The sequence below is a fragment of the Panicum virgatum genome, chromosome 5K (genome assembly GCF_016808335.1).
Source record: "Panicum virgatum strain AP13 chromosome 5K, P.virgatum_v5, whole genome shotgun sequence".
Taxonomy (NCBI): Eukaryota; Viridiplantae; Streptophyta; class Magnoliopsida; order Poales; family Poaceae; genus Panicum; species Panicum virgatum.
Genome location: NC_053140.1, coordinates 10,360,575 through 10,380,360, shown reverse-complemented (window position 1 = coordinate 10,380,360; position 19,786 = coordinate 10,360,575). Strand labels below are relative to the sequence as shown.

The window sequence follows — 19,786 nt, the reverse complement described above, 5'->3', positions numbered from 1 at the left end:
AGACCCGGTCGCCCTGCAGCCGGGCGGCCTGGGGGCCGGCCGCTCCGCTGCAGGGCGATCGGCCCCTAGGGACTTGCACGTATATTTTCGCAAAAGTTTTTGCACAAAAACCCCTGCCGCCCCGCAGCGGGGCGTCCAGATCCCGGCCGCCCGGCAGCGGGGCGGCGGGGTATATTTTTGTAAATTTTGAAAATGAAAATATATTTTTGTAAAAACAAAAATATAAAATATAAAAATAAAAAACCACAGCAAACCGCCCCCCTTCACCCTCTCCACATCAGCTCGCCGCCCATATATCCATCCGAGAGCCCGTTTAATAGAGAGAAGCGAGGAGAGCGAGCGCCCCAACGCCTCCAACGGGATCTGCCCCTGCCGCCTGCGCTAGGGTTTCCTCGTCCCAGCACCGCCTCGCATCCCTAGCCCTAGCCTCCCCTGCCCGCTGCCGGCCATGGCGGCTGAAGCGCCACCGTCGGCGGCGTCGGCGTCGGCGTCCTCCTCCGCGTCGGCCCCGCGGCCGCCGGCCGCGTCCGGCTCCGGCGGCGGGGCGGCCGCGTCCCCGGAGTCGTACATCGGGAACCTCATCAGCCTGACCTCCAAGAGCGAGATCAGGTACGAGGGCGTCCTCTACAACATCAACACCGAGGAGTCGAGCATCGGCCTGCGCAACGGTAATTGGTCTCCCCCTCCTCGGACGCCCTCACTCCGCGACTCCGCTGCTGTCGCTTTCCTCAGATGCGCCTGGTTTAGCCCTAGATTTGGTGCTCCCTGATGCGCCCGGCGTGGCGAATCCAGGGCCCCCTTGCTAGTTCTGTGCGGCGGATTGAGGGGAATTCGAAGCTTCCGAATGCTATGTTTGCCCACCACACTAATCCCCGAGACTTGATTTGTTAGCAGTTACTGTTCCATCTGTTATGTCGTCTCATGTCCGAATCATTTGAGCTTCAATTTTTGGAATGTTGTTTGACCACCTATGTTTGCCCACTATACAAATCCCCGAAACTTGGTTTGTTAGCAGTTATTATTTCATCTGTTATATCCTCTCATGTCCGGATCATTCGAGCCTCAATTTTCAAACTGAGATGCGCGCCATAGGCCTTAGCTGATTTCAGGTGCTGCTGTTGTGATCTACACCTGTCTATTCCTTGTTTTGTAGTGCGGTCATTTGGGACCGAAGGACGGAAGAAAGATGGAATGCAGATTCCCGCTAGTGACAAAGTTTACGAGTACATCCTCTTTCGGGGAAGTGATATCAAGGTATATTGGAAACACCAACGGGGCTCCTGATGTTACTTTCAGTTGCGAGAATTGTGTCTCATTATTGTCGCTACCATTTCTGGTGCACGGTTCTGTTTAATGCATACTTTGGTGGTTGCTTCACGTTGTTGGTGCCTTGTCTCTGCTTTAAGTACAAGATGTAGATTGGTTATATTGTGTTCATATCACATGTGTTGGCTCATCAATGTGAAGGTCCAAGGGGCACAAAAGCACGGACAGAATTATTCCTTGCCAGATTTAGCCAAATCCTCACATGTTTGTTATTCTTCACATTTACACTTCTGTATTTGCTACCTTTTCATAGTGCTTATATCACTAGAATATATAAGATTGCTGTTAAGTTGCTAAACACATGTTGTTAGAACTGTGTGTTTACCTACAGTAAGATTGCCCACAGGGTACTACACAGCATAGTATATGTTTTAATCTTTAATATGCAATACCCTAGCCTGTACCATGTGCCCAAACCATGACCTAGAAAATTCATCTTCTCTTTTCCTATTATTACTGCTGTGTGTTATGTCCTCTTTACTGTGTCTCTTGTAAGGTTTCATCTAACCTACCTGAACTTTGCTTGCTTGGGAAGACTCTCTAATTTTTCTTCATGTTACATAGTGTCCAATTTAGTAGAATCAGCAGACTAGTTATATCAGCTACGCGGTAGTCAGTTGTGTATATTTTAATTTGATATGTGTGCAATCCATAATGCTCATGTACCATGTTCTCAATGTACTTATTTAAAATTTTATTCTGAAGTTTCATTATCTAAACTGTATGCCATCCATTGATTATTTTGCCTTATATGTTTTGGTGCATGAATGCAATTTTGTTACGCTTCCAATGCAAGCATTTATAAATTGTATACTTCATCTTTTACACTGCCTGCTACCCATTTGATATATTTAGCATCGTAATTTATCTGGGTTCAAATAATTTTCTTCTGCAGGATCTGCAAGTTAAGTCATCTCCACCACCGCCGCCACCACAAGCAGCTTCCCTGCATAATGATCCTGCCATAATCCAGGTACCACTGTGCCAGTATGAAATGGAAACTTGTTCTTTAACCTTTAGGGCTGCTTAGCTAATGCAGTTATGTTCAGCAGTCACATTTTTCCCAACCAGCATCAACTTCTTCAAGTTTGCCTTCAGCTGGGGGTACAGTTGTACCAGACCTCAGCTCCCAGGCAGCTCAATATGGGCTTCAGAGGCCAAGTTTTCAGAGCAATCTTCCACTGTATCAACCAGGGAACACTCCATGGGGATCATCAGTGGCGCCTCAGGCAGGAAATGCTTCCACACTTTCAGTTCCCCCAATGTATTGGCAAGGATACTATGGGCATTCAAGTGGACTGCCACCTCATTTGCAGCCACCTCCTTTTCTTCAGCCCACACCAGGATTGTCGGTTCCCCAGAATCTCCAATATCCAGGACTTAATCCTTCTTTGCCATCTGGGCTGCAAAAGCTGTCGGAACTCCAACCCTCATTGATGCCACCTGTTACTAGTCAAGGTCCTTCATCAGGTATCCTGCCTGCTACAACAGCTCCTGCTTCTGCTACCTTATTAGCTCCAGAAAGTTCAAAGCCTCTTCTGCCGAACATGGGATCGTTGTTTGCTCCTCCTGTGACATCTCTTGGTGCCACTTTTCCTTTTCCAAGCCAGCCAACTTCCACGGCTGAAACTAGTGCATCAGTGTCACAGAACTTGAATTCTTTTGGTAGCAGCAAGGCTGCTGCTCTTCCAGGCTCAACACTGGCATACCAAACTGTATCTCAGTCTGTTTCTTCGACTGTTGCCCCATCTAGCTCATCCCAAGTGGAGATGCCTGTGCCTTTGTTAGCACCATCAGGTCAGCTATTGCAGAACACAACATCCATGCTTTCATCCTCGCACTCCATGCAGACCCCTTTACAGATGGGCAGCAAAGAATCAAAGCCAGTTGAGCCTAAGGCAAAAGTTACAGAACCACTGCTACCTGACCCTTTGCTACCTGATCCACCATCACGTGCTCTGCCTGAAAATAAGGAGCCTATATTACCATTGCCGAAACAAACACCTCAAAAGGTATGCATATTTCTATTCCTGTCTTATGGAGGTAAACATTCTTTTTTTTTAAATAAAAATGGAAATATATTTGAGTGTGTAATCATGTGCTGATGTTTTAGTACATGTTTTATTTATCTGAGTTCTCCATGACCTGATAAACCTACAAGCATAATCTTGCTCATTTTAAATATCTGAACTGAGAAAATTAGTATTTTTCCTTTTTTCCTAACTTCTATTATAATGAAAGCAAACTACAATAAATTTTAACCAATAAGCATACTGTCAACTGCTATAATTCACTATTATGATTATTGGCAACTCAGCATACACCTTACTCATCGTGCTTTTTAATGCATGGCGATGAATTCCCTTGCTGACTTGCACATCTTGTCTTACATTAACTTTTAAAATACCGTGCTGAAACTGATGCTGCATGTTTTCTCTCAAGGAATTTCTTCTTTATATCATGAATGTTTATTATTATCAGCAAGTCTTTGGTACCATTGAATCGTGCCTCACTTTTTTTTTCAGTACAATGGATCTGGTTCACACAACCACCACAACTTCAGGGGCCGTGGAAGGGGTAGAGGGAGTGCGGTATGTTGATATAATCCAATTCCTGTTTTCATCCGAACTTATTTAGTTCAAAAGGAAGCTATTGTTAATCCTGAATATTGTTTGACACGTTTGTAATACTCACATTGTGCCTGTGGCTTCCATTCACTATTTTCTACCTGTCTGAATCAAGTCATTCTATGTATTATTCAGCTTATTGATATTTATTTTCTTTTTTTTTTTGCCATTTATGAAGCATGGAATTTGCTATTTAGCATGAGCAACTTAGGTCTGTTGGACATGTACATCGTTCAATTTTCTTTCAACAGAACTTCCTGAATTAGTTTCCTAGCTTCACTTTATTGGTTGCTAGTGATTGGCCTGCACATGTTGCAATGTACAATCCAATTGCACTTCAAAAATGTTTTTTCAGGTAAGCTGTGGGGAAATTGCTTCATTGGGAGGTGGGAACCACTGAGTCTTATACCTATGCCCCTATAGCAGGTTTTTTAGGAGCAGGAGGGGGTTTTGGAGGCATAATTTGTGCACAGGCTGTAGTTTGATAAGTGATTGGCTGAAGTTGACGCTTCACGAAAAGAGGGGTGTGTTCTCATGAATTATGATAACGCCAAGAACAGACAATACAGACCTTTTGAGTGGACTTCCATATTTATTTTGGAAGGGCCTCCTTGGGCCATACCTGGATCTTTTTTGAATACCTTGGAAAATGATTCTCTGATTAAAATGGTTCTTGTTAACTGTCAGATTTGTTCATGTTCGTATGGTCTTTCTTTGCAGTTTTCACAGTCCGTAACAGCATTTACTGAAGAATTTGATTTCACTGCCATGAATGAGAAGTTCAACAAAGACGAAGTCTGGGGTCATCTTGGTAAGAAATCCCAGTCAAGGGATAAGGATGGTGAGATGGGAGGTGATGTGTTTGATGAAGATTTTGAAGTTGAGGAAACAGAAAACCCAGAGTTGGCTGTCAAGGTTTCATGCTCTTTTAGAGTTGTGTCAGATATGTTGATGGTTTCTTCATTGGTGCAGGGAACCTGACCTGTTTTGAACATTATGCAGCCTGTTTATGTCAAGGATGACTTTTTTGATTCCCTCTCTAGTGGAACATTTGGACGTGGAGGAGGGCCAAATGGAAGGGGCAGGTTTTCAGAAAGGCGGAGAGTTGACACAGAGGTAGAGTAGCCACTTATACTCGAGTTTCCACTGTTACCGCTTTACTCATTGTTATTGCTGTTCAGACATTTGGCGAGTTTCCAAGGCATCGGCAGCCCTACCGTGGTGGTGCCCGTGGTTACCGTGGTGGTGGCCGTTCCCGTGGTGGGTACTATGGTGGCAGAGGCTACGGGAACATGGGGCAGGGTGGTGGCTATGGAAACATGGCCACAGGTGGCCCTGGAAATTCGTATCCTCAACGTGGTGGGTCGTATGGGAGAGATTGATTGTAGCCAGCAGACAGACAAGTGCATCACCATACTTGCGGGTGTTGTAGTCTTTTACCATATGCATGATGCATCCCCTATGTTCAACAAATAAATGGAACTTACCACCATGTAACTTTGGTGTGCCTTGTCTAGGCAAGGCCTGTAGCTTCTGGTCATTGATGTGGTTTATACCCGTGTTCTGTAGGAAGAGTTACCAGTGAATGAGCAGCTGATGCTTGATAGGGTATAAGCTGGCCCTTGGTGTGCGTACCGTGCGCTTGAGATGTAGTTGTATAGGCCGATCTCAATCCAGGTATGCAAGCTGGGCCTGGCTCCGTAACTTTTTTCTTTCAGATTAGCTGTGTTGTCTGTTTTGTATTGGTGGTAGGGTAACTTTAATTTTCCTGCTGTCAGAAGTCTTCAATTGTACTATGATGAACTGAATTACCCCTGCTGTTGCAGTTAATCAATCTTTTTAGCTTGTGAAGTGTTGTGTGGTATTGGTTTCAATGCAGTCGTTTCTTTGGGAGGGTTTAATGCCTAGCTGAAATTTGTGGCCATAGGCCGGTTGTGGTTTCCTATTTTTGTTGTAGGGTGGGCATCAGTTTGGTTGATTGCAGTGGTGTGATGAGTTGGTTCATCAATGGTGTACGGTGTGTTCAGCCCAGGTCGACGTGAATGGATTACTGATGATATATGCCTGCCTGCCCTATTGGATAAGGCAGCTGGATTTGGATGGATGCAACAGGTTCTGGTATTCCGCAAGCGGATGAGAGTGAGGGAGCTACCCTCCATGACTCCTCGTCTTGATTGGGCCATCCCGTCGAAGCATATTGCACTCTGTTGTGGGGGGGGGGGGGGGGGGTGGGCGGGGCGCTGCCCAATGTCGGCGCTTCCCGCCAACTTTTGCCGTCACCGAAAGGGAGATCGTTCACGGGCACCAAACCCTGGACACGAGAAAGCAAGCCGAACACACGCACACTAAAGTACTCCGTTCCAAATAAATTATTAACCATTTTATTTTTTTAAAAAAATATAGATTTTACTATGCATATGTATAGTAAAAAATGAATATAGAAAATTAAAATAAATAATTTAGGAAAAGATTATGAATATATAAAATTTAAAATAAATAATTCAAGCCACCGGACATAGCAAAATTTACGAGGAAAATAAACAAAGGCGAATTACCACCGCTGTGATGACAGAGCCAGTTGCGGCTTTTTTTATATTTAAAAAAAACTAAAATTTCAAAAATATATGTCTGTTTTGAAAAATTTCAAAAATACCCCTGGTCGCCCTATGGGAGGCGATAGGGTCCTGTTGCTTGGGCGACAGGACCCTAATGTAATTTTTTTTTGGAACTTGCAAAGAGGTCCCTGGCCGGGGGGAGGGGGCCTGTCGCCCCTTCAACGGGCGACAGGGGTCTCCCACCCTATATAAGCCCGGGCCTCCATTCCCTTCTCATTTGAGCCTAAAAATTCAAAAAAAAGAGGGGTGAGGATAAAAAAAAAGCGGCGAAGCTCTGCCGAATTCCGCACTTGTGATCTACCGGTAACTTCCGTATGAATCCGTTGATATTGTATAACAATTTAATTTAATTAGCGAATTAGCTAAATTAGATTTGGTGCTTTAGAACACTCGTTTAGTATTACAATTTCAGTATTATTACAGACTTGTTTTTAAATTAATTATGAATTAGAATAGAATTATGACAATACCTTATTGATATTGCAGCATAAGGCAATAGAATTATGACAGTACCTATATTTTCATGCATCGATTTGGTATACGATAGGTGCATTATTGAAATCATTGTTCGTCATTTGGCGCACCACACTATAGCGCTAATGTCTTCGTCAGGATCAACATACATTCCGTGGAGCAAGTGTGAAGCCACCGTACCCGAAGAAATTGATGTGCCAATGTGCTTCTGCGGTTCGTTATGCAAGTTCATGCAATCTGAGGTTTTAGGAGATGACTACAGCACGAGGTTCTTTATGTGTGAGAACTACGAATATGATCCACCTAAGCGATACGGCAAAGACCGAGCCAAGGTAGCAGGACAACAGACGCTATTTTTCTTTGTGACCTAACATTGAGTTATGATTCTAACTTTTGTTGGACAAAGTCTCCTCCGCCTCTTTGTGATTTTATGCAGTGGTTCGACACCGTGCAGTCGCAGGAGGCAAAAGATTTTGTGGAACAACAAGCAATGTGGGCTGCAGAACGTTGGCGCCGAATGAAGCACGAGGAACAGCAAGAGGAGAAGCGCAAGAATGAGCAAGAAGAGATCCGCAAGAGGATGGAGGAGGTGGATCATAAGGCGGTGGCGGAACGTGAAGCTGATAGGGAGAGAAAGCGAGAGAGGGCACGCCATGCGAAGAAAGCCGGGTCCGAAGCAATTAGGAAGGACAAATATCCTCGGTGCACTCAATAGAGTAGTACCATGTAATCCCGGTATTTTACATTCCATAAGGCATGGTAGGTTTAGATGCAACAAGAAATTACCTTATCGCGTGCACATGCCACTGCAATTAGTTGTTTATGTTTTCAGTTGAGAGCTTGACTATGTGTGTTGTAACTTTTACCATTAATTTGCAGTTGTAGTCGGGAATCTATGAAATCTTTGAACTTGTCCTTAATATTTTCGGTGCTTTTTATGTCACTAGAATACTAAAAAGCACACATTTATTTAATATAACGATAAGAAATAAGAACTAAGAAATACATTACATAATATGAACCATCAAGTTTACATCATAATACAACGGTAATGAAACACACATCACACATGCAGTGGAATGACAGAACCCGTTGCAAACTACGGTAAACAGATTCTGGACTAACCTAACATGACTTAGGTAATTTAAAAAAAACAGAACAAACACAACGATGCAGCATGTCACTAGCATTAGGGTAGTCCTAGTAGCCGTACCCCCACATAGCAAACTGCGTTGAGCCTTCTCCGCAGTATCCACCCATTGCAGGTGGTGCAGGCGGTGGTGCCGGAGGCGCATGGCCCTTCTTCTTGTGACAAGGGCAGTTGCAGTAAGGAATAGTGCATGGCTCATCCTGTGAACCGGCAGCATTGCTGGTATCATCATCTTCGTCGTCTTTGTTACCCTCGCTCATTTCCTCATAATGGTTCACCTTGCATTCCAGATCAAAGATTTTTATCTGGAGGTACTCGATGAACTCCTGAACTGAATCAATTGGTGCAGGATCGACCCACCAAGTAAAACCACAGTTTTCTGGAGCATCGGAAGACTGCAAAATAAATTTCATGTAAGGTGTCTCATTGAAGATAAAGAAATGAAACAACCGAGTATTACCCATGCGTGTGGACATTTAAAGAAACGCCGACCGCCATCCATCCTGTCGGTGCACATCTGCACTAAGCAGTCCTCACCATGTCTGCATTTTGGCCACGGTTCTCTACGGTTATCGTATTGTCGAAGAGGAGTTTCATTGGTAAATTCACTCTTGTGCTATGGCGGAAACTCAAACACTGGTTCCGGAAAGGAATCAGGTCCAAGAGGCCCCTCCTATATTATGGGGTCTCCCTTTCTCCCCCTTTTCCTTTCCCAAAACGTAGTAATTCTTCCCGCTAGACCCACCTCCAGACATTGGGTATACAATGAGCTTTGGTGTTTGAGTGCTGCTGGGAGTTCACAAACTTCGGAGTATTTATAGGCGCACAAAGGTCTGATACTCGTAGTGTGGAGTGTAAATGCACCTGAAAAGCCTACGTGACAACACAGTGAAGAGGATAGCTGACCTAACACTGAAAATGCTAGATTCGATTCTCGAACTGACTACTCGATGCATCTCTGTGCATGTAGAGCATCTAAGTGCATGCAGACTTACAGCACTGCATTGCTGCCGCTCGGTCGATCGTGCTCATCTCTTCTGACTCATCTTACTCAACATAGTTGGTCTCTCTTCGATACTCGGAGTTGCTTGATCTGCACCATGTTGGATTTCATTTTGTGTCTTCTCCCGGATTTGAACAAGAATGGCCAGAGGCCACCCACGCTCTAGAGCTGCTTGCATGTACTTCTGCCAGTCATCAGTGCTGTGTATCATCATCAATTCCCATAAATCACTTTCTACCTCCCAATTAACAAGAGACTGGACGGTCATCACATGTGTCAACGGATCAACACGGAACCCACGTTGCAGCCACTTATATATGGAACCAAAACTCCTTCTAGAGGTTTATCTATGGCGCTAGATGTGCACTTAAAGGCAGAAAGGTCTACTCCATTTGGCCCATAAAAAATATTGTAGTCACCATAAAATACTTGAAACTGCATCTTGCTCGACATATCTGTATATCACAGAATACTTATCGAGTTATACTCTTTACTTCACTACCTTATTCAATAATTCGTAAAAACTAAGTATGGATTTCAACTACAACATATAAGTATTCAAAACTACGTGATGACACTCAAATTCTATACTGCATATGCGAAATTCTATTCTAAATCTTAATTAATTTATAAACACGTCTCTAATAGTACTGTAATTGTAATAATAAATGCGTAGTACTAATTTTCTAAACTAATTTACTACTACATAACTAAAATATCATTAAACTCCTACTTAAATGGTTCTACTATAGCACTAATTAAATTAAATTACTCTACAATACCAATGGAAAAATGCATAAGCTAAATGTACTAACCTGCAGATCACAAGTGCGGAATCCGGCAGGGCTTCGCCGCTTCCCTTCTCCTCACCCCTCTCTTTTTTTCTGGATTTTTGATGGAATTTTTGGGCTCAAATGAGGAAGAAATGGGGATAAAATGTTTATATAGAGGGGCAAGACCTGGTCGCCCGAGGAGGGGGGCGACACGCCCCACTGTCGCCCGCAGGGGGGCGACAGGCCCCGCCTGTGGACGGGGCCCACCGGTCGCCCGAGGGGGGGCGACAGGCCCCCTTGTCGCCCCCCACAGGCCCCGCGCACCCCCGGCCAGGGATCTCATTGCAAATTTGAAGAAAAAAATTACATTTAGGGCTTGTCGCCACACCATAGGCCGACCTTGGAGTATTTTTAAAATTTTTCAAAACAGACATATATTTTTGAAATTTTGATTTTTTTAAATATAAAAAGGAAAAAAGCGCGAGCCAGTTGGACCGTGACAAGCTCTACTGGGCTCGCGATAGAGGAATCTTCCCGCAGGACCCAGGAAGAAGCGAGTGGGATACACGGCGGCCCGACCGGGTTGGTTGACGCAGCTAACACCAGTGTCCTAAACAGTCGCGGTGACAGTGAGCACGCGCACGCGCACGTGCGGAGCAGGACAGCAGCAGCAACAAAACACACGAGCGCTCCAAGGCAAAAAGCCTGTGTGCGCCATGGCCATGCCCCCCCCCCCCCCCCCCCATCTTGGCATCTTGGGTCTGGCCTTGTTGCTCTCTGCGCCATGTAGCGCGAGCGCGACCATGCGATGCTCATTGCGATTATGAAATTATAATTATTCAATCAAGCTGGGCTGTTTAAGGCCGGTGGATTTTTAGAATATTGGATTTTAGGTGGATTCGCATAATCTGAATTATGGCTAGAATCCTTGAATTCTAGAACCAGATTTTTATGCATTTTACTTTATATATCCCTTCTTTGCCCTTGCTAACGTGCTTGAGGCTACAATTCTTTGCAGCTGAATCAATTTGTCTCGCAAAAAATTGAACAGTTTTAGACTAAGCGTATCAAAATTTGGCAAATCGCGACTCCTTACTACTTAGGACCTAACCGAATGCACGAATACGGTGAAAAGTGAAATGGAGGAAGTAGGAGTGCATACGAGAAAATCTTGCCTGCAAAATTTAGTACTGACCTACTGTACCAGGGTTCCATTTGCAGGGCCACGGCATCGCTGACAGCACCACGATACCAGAAAGTAGTACCTTCCTTATACCACGACGATGCCAGCTGTGGCATGCATGATGCGTGTAACACTCTGATGTTAATCCATTAGTTAATTAAGTTAATCACGATCATTAGTTTCAATCACGCGACAAATCACCAAACGAAAGATTTTTCCTGTCAGCCTGGGCCAGACCGGTCGAATCTGAGCCAACCGTTTTTAAGGGCCCCATTTCATTTAAACCTCTCTCTCCCTCACCGACTCCTTTCCTCCCCACCGTGTTGAGCCCGAGCTGGAGCTCTCTCCCTCTCCTTTCCTCACCCAAACCCTAGAATCCCCAAACTCTCCCTTTCCATTTAATTCCAAGGTCAAGGAAGGGTCAAACCGGCGTGGGGAGTCATCTTCTCCGCGATCCCCTCCCTGGGAAGCCTGGGATTCAAGTCCTTCGCGCGAATAGGAGCTCATTCAAGGTATTTTGCTTGTGATGGTCGATCTCTAGTTTTATGTGGTTTCAGGTGATTCCCTCTGGTTAAAAACGTCCAAAGGTATCCCTGAGTTAGTTCCTAGAAGGGTCTTAGGATTGGTGGCTGGATTTCACCACGATAAGGGTCTTAGGTTCTGGTCTGGTTAGGACCGGTCTGACCGGTCGGAGGGACCGGTCTAACCGGTGTCACGGTAGGTTGAGTAGGACCGGTCGGGTGGACCGGTCTGACCGGTATAGCTGGGCTGAGAAGGGTTCGATTAGGGTTAGTTGATGCAAAAAGTTAGAATTGTATTTGGCTATGGGTTACTTGTATTTTTTTATAAAATCATGCATGTATTCTCATGTCATACGCATATGCATACGTGTAGCAGCCGCGGCGGAGGAGGTCGTATACGAGGTGGTTGCGGAGCCACAGGAGCCGCAGGAGCAAGCCCCGCAGGAGGAGGTTCGCGGGGAGTCGGCCCAAGGCCCGGCTAACCCCAGTGTGGTGCAGCAGACGCAAGGCAAGCCCCAGTGCATGTCCTATTAATTTAAAATATGACTCACTATGTATATGTTTTATCTATTACCTGTGCATTACGTATTAGGAATTGATTGGAACCCTAGCTGCATGATCCCTAGGTTTCCTTGTGCTTATACTAGTATGTATAGGACGATAGAAGTGCTATGCTGAATAGTTCCCGGTAGAAGACGAGTGACCTCTTACCACTCGCGAGATATAGGATGTTTAGAAGTCGAGTAATTTCCGGTTACTCGCGAGATACAGGGTATAGTCATATTCCAGTACATGTGTTGTGAAATCGATACGCAATGAATGGAGAATTGAGACCGGACGGGGAATGATGATGTATAGGTATGGCAGCAGGACAGAGTTCCTGGGTGTCTTAGTCCCGTCTTTGTCGGTTAAGGACCGAGCTGTTGTTGGCCCTGCTGATCATGTTTGAACTGTACTAACCGCATACCGGGAGTAGGAGGTAGTCGAAACCGGTAAGCCGAGTACTACCTTGCTTCGAAAGTACAGGAACCCGCACCCAATTCCTGGGGCGAGTCGAGTAGTCGCGGAGAATTGGGATGCATATGTTTACTTTTGGTGGTCTCACGTTGAGCTCGGCTGACCATATGGCGTTGGCTGGTTCTTGTAGTTCGAAGCGGGGAGGGGAATGGTTGGCATGTATAGTCCGACGGGGCAAATACGTGCCGTGTTGGTTAGGTCCACCTTGCAAGGTTAAATCGGATCGATTCGCCGTCAGTTGCTCTCGGATATGAGCACCTTGATCACCGAGTCGCAGCGTAGTGTGAGTAGGGATGATAAGTGATTAATATAAGGTTTCTCTATATTGATTTCATACCTGTTGCTCCACCATGTTTGCTATAGTTAGTTTATGCGAATGATAGATCATGGTTAGATTATATATACAATCTGGGCTAAAATCATGAAAGTAAGGACTTACTTTAGCCGCGGTTTCTGCAAAATAACCACCAGCCAAAAGCCTTGCATGTCTAGTTATGTGGGCTAAGTTATACCCACTGGTCGGGTAAGCCTTACTGAGTATTAGAATACTCAGGGTTTATTACCACATTTATTATTACAGGACACCCGGACGTCGATTTTTGCCCCTGCTGCGTTAAATTCATCCGCAGAGACGCAGAGGGGTGGAAAGTGGTGGAGAGAGACCCTTAGATTAGGGCGCTATCGAGTTGTACACTTGTGGCCTGAGTGTGCAGCCTTTCTGTTTTGCGTAGACCGGTCTGACCGGTTGAGTTGGCAGCGGGGTGCCGACCGGTTCGACCGGTTGGGTGAACCGGTCCGACCGGTCGGGGTGGATCAGAACTGATGTAAACTAGAGTAGTTGTAGGGTCTTTGTATTCGACTTCAGTCAGGTCTATGTAAGTGTTAATCTTGTAGATTATTTATGTATTTGAACTCGGTTTGTAAAACTAAATGTTTCGTGTCGTGATCACTCTTGTATTTTCAAGTAATGAGTGATGCTTGTACCATCTGCGCCCACCTTCGCGTGGGACTACCGGTGTTGTTTCGATCAGGCCGTGGGTTGAGAAAGGATCGCCAAATTAAACCGTTAAGCTAACGGGCCCGATGTGTTCAAATAACGGCCATTACGCTTAATTAGAGTTTTAATTTGGCGGTTCTGTTACAATGCGCCACACGTTTAATGGCTGCACTGCGGTCTTCGGTTGTTCAGCAAGAGGTCTCTTCGCAGCCCAACCTAAAACAATGCCAAAATTACAAATCCTATCTGACGAAAGCTAGCTATTGATGAGAAGCAGAAATGCAAGCATACGCTGTGCGTATTTATATTCATAGATTGCAGCATGACGCCATGACATGAGCCCCTCAGCCACCACCATCTACGCACATTTCTTTTGAGCGATTCCACCTAATGGACCAACTGCTACACTAGCCAAGTCTACTTAAGTGCATTTATAAATTCATAATTACCTACTACTATTGAGAAGAAATGAAACCCGGCCCTGTCTGGTCACTCTCATCTGACGCCGCCACACCCATGTAATGTGTCTGTTGACATCCAAATTTGTCACTTGCCGAGGCCGACCGGTCTGACCGGTCAGACTTGTCTGGTCTGTACAGTCCGAGTAGAATTAGATTTTTTGTAAAAAGTCCTCATGTAATTCTACTCGTGAAGGGGTACATTTTTCCCGACCTATAAATATAAAGGCTAAGGCTGATTGAGAAAATTACCCAATCGAATCAATACAAAAATCGCATTACTTTTTATCTCTCAAACCCTAATCTTTTTCAACCCTAGATTGCTTTCTTTCTTCGTCTCGACGGCGTTTGAAGACGTTCTGAGTAGCCTGCCGACCTCAGAGCACCCCTACGTTTACGAGCTCCGACGGGGTCCCTCCCGAGCTCGCTGTTTTAGGTCTTCGCGAGCTTCTTGTTTGCACCGGTCAGACCGGTCGGCGAACCCGGTCAGACCGGTCCGCCTAGGGTTTTCGTTATGTTGATCGTTTTGATGATCGTTGCGCGTTCTAGTACATTTTCAGTGTGTTGGCGCGATTCTGTGTCAACAGTGTCCTGACCATTTCTTCCTGACCTGGCTTCCTTCCCTGAAGATTGCACAGAAAAGAGCTTGCTGTTGATAACACGAGGTAACAAGATTCCTAAACCGATGCCGTGATCCGCTGCTTGCCTCCACCGCGTGACCCCCAAAACACCCCGGGTTTGATGTCGCAGCGGCGAGCCAAACGAAAAGGGGGACCGTACGCGACGCACGCACGACTACGACTTTGGTTCCACAGAATTTTTTAAGCCCCTGTCACATCAATTTTTTTTTACTATTTTAGAGTATCAAATAAAATTTGTTTATAAATATTTTTTGACAGCTGAGTACTAATTGGCGAGACGAATCCAATAAACCTAATTAATCTATAATTTGCTACAGTTATGCTACAGTAACGATTCGCTAATCGTGAAATGATATACCTCATTAGATTCGTCTCGCAATTTAGCCCTCGGATTCTGCAGTTAGTTTTATAATTAATTTTTATTTAATATTAAGATTCTCTTTGATATGACACAGACTAAAATTTAGCCTCCAGAACCAAACAACCCCGTACACCGGACACAACAGTGCCACACAGAAGAAAGCGAATAATCCAACAGGGTTTAGCTTGCGGACAAGAAGCAAATTTATAAACATCCAAACAGTAACCTCCAAGCAACTATTTTTTAAACGTACGATGGGATGATGATCTGCTTGGTGCCAGCAATGGCATGCTTACGCGGGCACACACCACCCACAAGGTTGCCATTCAATTTCAGTTTCAGTTCGAGCATAGTAGTTAGGGTTAGGAGCCGTATGAGACCATCAGTATCAGTATGTTAACCAGACGGCGGGAGTGGGTTCTAGCAAGACGCTGTCCTTCCCTACCAGCTGCCACATCCTCCTTGCTTTCTCCATCACCGCCTCTTGTCTTCCTCCTCCTTTGGTCCCCTGGCCATGCCCACCTCATCATCCTCTCTTAACTCTAGCTAGCGAGCTACCGGCCTACAGGCCGCGCCTCCTCTGCTCTGTTCTGCTCTAAGAGCAAGTATTACGGGCGGCTGGGAACCGACTAAATCACCCGTGGAAGAGAGAGAAGGCGTCTGGCCAAGCGCCCGCTTCAACTGGCTGAAAGAAGCTGCTCCCGCTGCTATTGGCCCAACGCACTGGTGTGCATGGAATCTAGCGGGCCCCAGCGTGCGTTGCAGCCGGTAGTCGGCGAAATTCATAAGCCTTGCTCTAATACTCCATCAGCTACTCGCCTACAACAACCATACTCGCCATTAGTGCGTAGCTGTTTGTGTACACGCTTAGTTCATCCCTGTCCTGACAGTTGCGGAGCGAGGAGGCCAAGAAAAAGGCTCGAGCTTTTTTTGTTTCCATGGTAGGCGGCACACGCCATGGGGACAGAATGGGTGCTCAGCCAGCTGAATTAGTTGTTGCCATCAGCAGCAGCAGCAGCTAGGGAGTTCTTGGCGGCTCCGATCAAGAGTCTTGGAGAGGGGAGGGCGGCGCTGCGTGCGATGGAGAGCCAGCGCGTGGTGGTGGTCGTGGAGGACGCGGCCGCCGCCCGCACCGCGCTGCAGTGGGCCGTCGGCAACTTCATCCGCGGCGGCGACTCCATCACGCTGCTGCACGTCTGCCCGCCCGCGCGCTCGCGCCGGAAGCGCCGCAGGCTCCGCCTCGGCGGCTTCCAGCTCGCGCTCGCCTTCAAGGACCTCTGCAACGGCATCGCCGAGGTACGTGGCCGCCGGCGGCGCGGTCGGGTTGGGACTTGGGGTAGGGTTGGTTGGCCGGTCGGGCGGGCGGGGACTCCGCACCCAACGCAATCAATCCACCGGCGTGACGCGGTTGTTGCGGCGTCAACCACGGTCGCTGTCTCGGCGGCGATGGCTGACGGTGGATGCGATGGGATTGCAGGCCAAGGTGGAGATCGTGGTGAGGGAGGGGGAGCTCGGGGAGACGGTGGTGGCCACGGTCAACCAGCTCGGCGCCACCACGCTCGTCGTCGGCCTCCACGACAAGAGCTTCCTCTACAGGTGAGCGCGCGATCGCCGAATTCGGTCGAACCAGCAGGCAGTTCTGCGAATTTGATTTCATTTCACACCTGCGTTCTGAATTTCTGAACTCTGAACATGGAACTGCAACTGCAACTGCTTTACTTCTACTGAACATTTCGCTTCTTCCGGCGCAGGGCGCCGAGCCCGTACACGAGAGTGAGGAGCCTGGGGTGCAGGGTCCTCGCCGTCCGGCAGCACGCCACGGCGCGGGACGGCTTCTTGAACGCCGACCTCACCCAGATCGAGACCATAAGCTTGCAGTAAGTATCTCTCTGAACTCTGAAACTTTGAACATAGCAAATGGGGTCGTTCGGAGTACAGTAGTTTGCTGGTTTAGCATCAGGGCATTCAGAATAGACAACCACGGGCGACAAAAAAAAAAAAAAAATCGCAATGGGTTAGTTCAGCGGCTCTGTTCGAGATTAGACAACTTGGACATCGTGCGAGGTTTGAATTTTATAGTCAATTGTGCTTAGGCGGTTTGAAAACCCAAATGGAGTTAGCCCGCTCTGACGATTCGAATGCTTTGCAACTCGAGCAGCATTCTTCAGATAACCTGCTTCCGGTACTACCTTTCTGTCCCCGTGAACAATTCATTCAGGCATTCAAAGGCCGGCTGCATCCCGACGATCTGAACCTCTTCTGCGTCGTTATGCTAGTATAATACTGCAAATGCCACAGCTTTCTGTGCTGGAAAATCGTTCATCCATCGCATTTAAACAGAAAGAATGCACGCTGACAATAAAGATCCATATAGTACTAGAGCAGTTCATGCTTTCAGTTCAGCATTATCTGTCTCTGATTGCCGTTGACTAGGTCAATAACCTTTTCCTGGAACAATCTTGCAGCATACCACCGCCAAAGATCCCGTTCCCGATGTTCACGCTCCCGCTCGGCGTGATATGGAGGAGATCGAAGCGGCGAAAGTGATGCTGCGAGGAGGACGGAGCTCTTCTTCTGTCGGGGGGAACAGCACGGCGGGCTGAAGCCGAGCTGAGCCTGACGGGTAGATACACAAACACACATGCAAGAACACTACGACACCAGCAGTCAGCGGATTGACATAACTGTAACGGCAGCTGCAGCGGCACAGAATGTAGAAAGAAATGAAAGGGTATACTCCGGTTCCAACCTGTAGCAGTGAATCGACAGATGATTTACCAAAGTTAGATGGCTAGTTTTGTCTCTGAAAAAAGCAGAGGGAAAATCAGGGGTTTCGTTCCGATGGTTGTGTCTATATATACGGCATTTGTCCCCATATATAGGGTAAGTCAAGCAGACCTCCCAAACTAGCCCTCACTAGGACTTAGACACCGTTGACGTGGATCGTCAGTGGCTCCTGCAGGGTGGAAGTGTTTGCATTAGTTTGTTCGGCCGGTTACCAACTAGCTAGCAGTGTTTTTCTCTTACATCAAATCAATATTAGCTATCAGCCAGCTAGCAATATTTTCTCTCAAATCAAATCAGCATCATCCACCAGTCAGCTGAACAGGCTGTTGCAGATGGGGGTTGTAAATGGTACGGATATTTCCCGACCGTATTCGAATTCGATTCGGTCTGGAAGGGTTTTTATCCGTCCGTATCCGATTCCGAGTATCCAATATCCGTAACTGATCCGTATCCGAATGCTTAAAAATTACTACATTTTTATGATATCGATATCCATTACAATCTTATCCGACAAAAACTAACACTATCTGTATCCGACTCCGTATTCGAGCACAAATATGAAAATAAATACGATATCAGTGATATCCGTCCGTATCCGATCCGTTTTCATCCCCTAGGCCTGTGATAGTTGACGCTGCTTATGTTCAAATCCCATCGGATCCGGTTAGGTTTTGGGTCAAAAAATTTAACCCATACTCAGCCCATCTTTTGTTCGTGTCAAAAATTTCGAGCCAAGCCCAGCGCACGTATTAATCGGGTCAGGTTAGATTTTTTTGGACGGGTCATCTATCGGGTCAAGTAGCCCACGATCAAGTATTGTTGGGCTGTTGGCAACATACAATAATGTCAAAGCTCAAGACTCCCGACTTCCTTTTCATGTCGGGGAAAAAAACTTTCTTTTCATGAAAATGTTGCTGATGTGATTGGTTTAATTTTGTAGAGAGATGGAGAATACACGCATGGGCTCTGCAGGTTTCCACTCAACTCAAATTATCCTTGAACGCGAGTTCTCACTACATTAGTTTTTTTAAATTAGTTCTCACTACATTAGCAAGGAAGAAGAAGTAAAGCTAATTCACATGACACCAGCCCAGCCCAGCCCAGCCCACGGAACCCACGAGGGAGCCGGCTGCTGCTGCTGGCTCGCGTCGCGTCGCGGCCGCGGCCGCCCCAGCCGCTCCGCCCCGTCCGATTGAAATCCGAGCGAGTCGGGCTCCAACCCAACAACCCAACTCGCCAAACCCTAGCTCGCTCGGTCGGCGCCGCGCCGTCGCCGGCTCGCCCCCACCTCCCCCCCTCCTACTCGGCTTCGACCTCCCGTCTCTCATCTCTCCCATCGAGAGCGGCGGCTCGGCTCCCCCGGCCCGCACCCCTCGCCGGCGCCGCTGCCCCCACCCGAGTCCCACCCAGTCTCCGGATCGGCTCGCCCCCGAATCAATCTCGTCAGGTAACCCGTCCCTGTCACTCTCCTTGCCCCCTTCGTCGGCGCGAGTCGCTAAGCTCTGGGACGAGAAATAAGCAGAAACCTTTCGCGATTTTGCCGGCTGGATGATTGCAAGTTTGCAGCTGCGAGATAAATCTTTTGATTCTTCTAAATCGCATCAATCTTGCTGATCCCGTCAAAATGATGTTGACAAAAATCTGTTTTTTTTAACCAAAAGTTAGCAGTTTCACAGTTCGATTCTCCGTGCTTAGTTCAGATTCCGGAGGATTCATGCTACGAGAGTTGTTGGACATGTTTAGAATTTTGTTCGAAATTCGAACGTTCTCATCGAATCTGATCCTGCCATGGCGCCCTGCTGAGTGCTGACATGGTTTTCGCGTGACTCTCCTTCCAACGGCAGGCCGGCATG

General features: G+C 46.8%; 2 protein-coding genes across 3 annotated transcripts; both read left to right on the top strand.

Annotated features, from left to right (window-relative positions):
- Window positions 1–313: 313 nt before the first annotated feature.
- LOC120706226 (protein decapping 5-like) lies at window positions 314–5,804 on the top strand. Of its 2 annotated transcripts, none has more exons than XM_039990808.1 (8): window positions 314–668; window positions 1,154–1,254; window positions 2,222–2,299; window positions 2,376–3,338; window positions 3,852–3,917; window positions 4,674–4,868; window positions 4,956–5,069; window positions 5,135–5,804. In XM_039990808.1, exons 1-8 carry the CDS (start codon window positions 449–451, stop codon window positions 5,333–5,335), a joined length of 1,938 nt encoding a protein of 645 aa, XP_039846742.1. In that variant the 5' UTR covers window positions 314–448; the 3' UTR covers window positions 5,336–5,804. The 2 variants fall into 2 exon arrangements, with proteins under 2 accessions (XP_039846742.1, XP_039846743.1); XM_039990809.1 differs by having other exon boundaries at window positions 316–668; window positions 2,379–3,338.
- A 9,940-nt stretch (window positions 5,805–15,744) lies between these two features.
- Window positions 15,745–18,221, top strand: LOC120706225. Its single transcript, XM_039990807.1, has 4 exons — window positions 15,745–16,442; window positions 16,624–16,742; window positions 16,898–17,023; window positions 17,612–18,221. Exons 1-4 carry the CDS (start codon window positions 16,227–16,229, stop codon window positions 17,691–17,693), a joined length of 543 nt encoding a protein of 180 aa, XP_039846741.1. The 5' UTR covers window positions 15,745–16,226; the 3' UTR covers window positions 17,694–18,221.
- The last annotated feature ends 1,565 nt before the right edge of the window (window positions 18,222–19,786 follow it).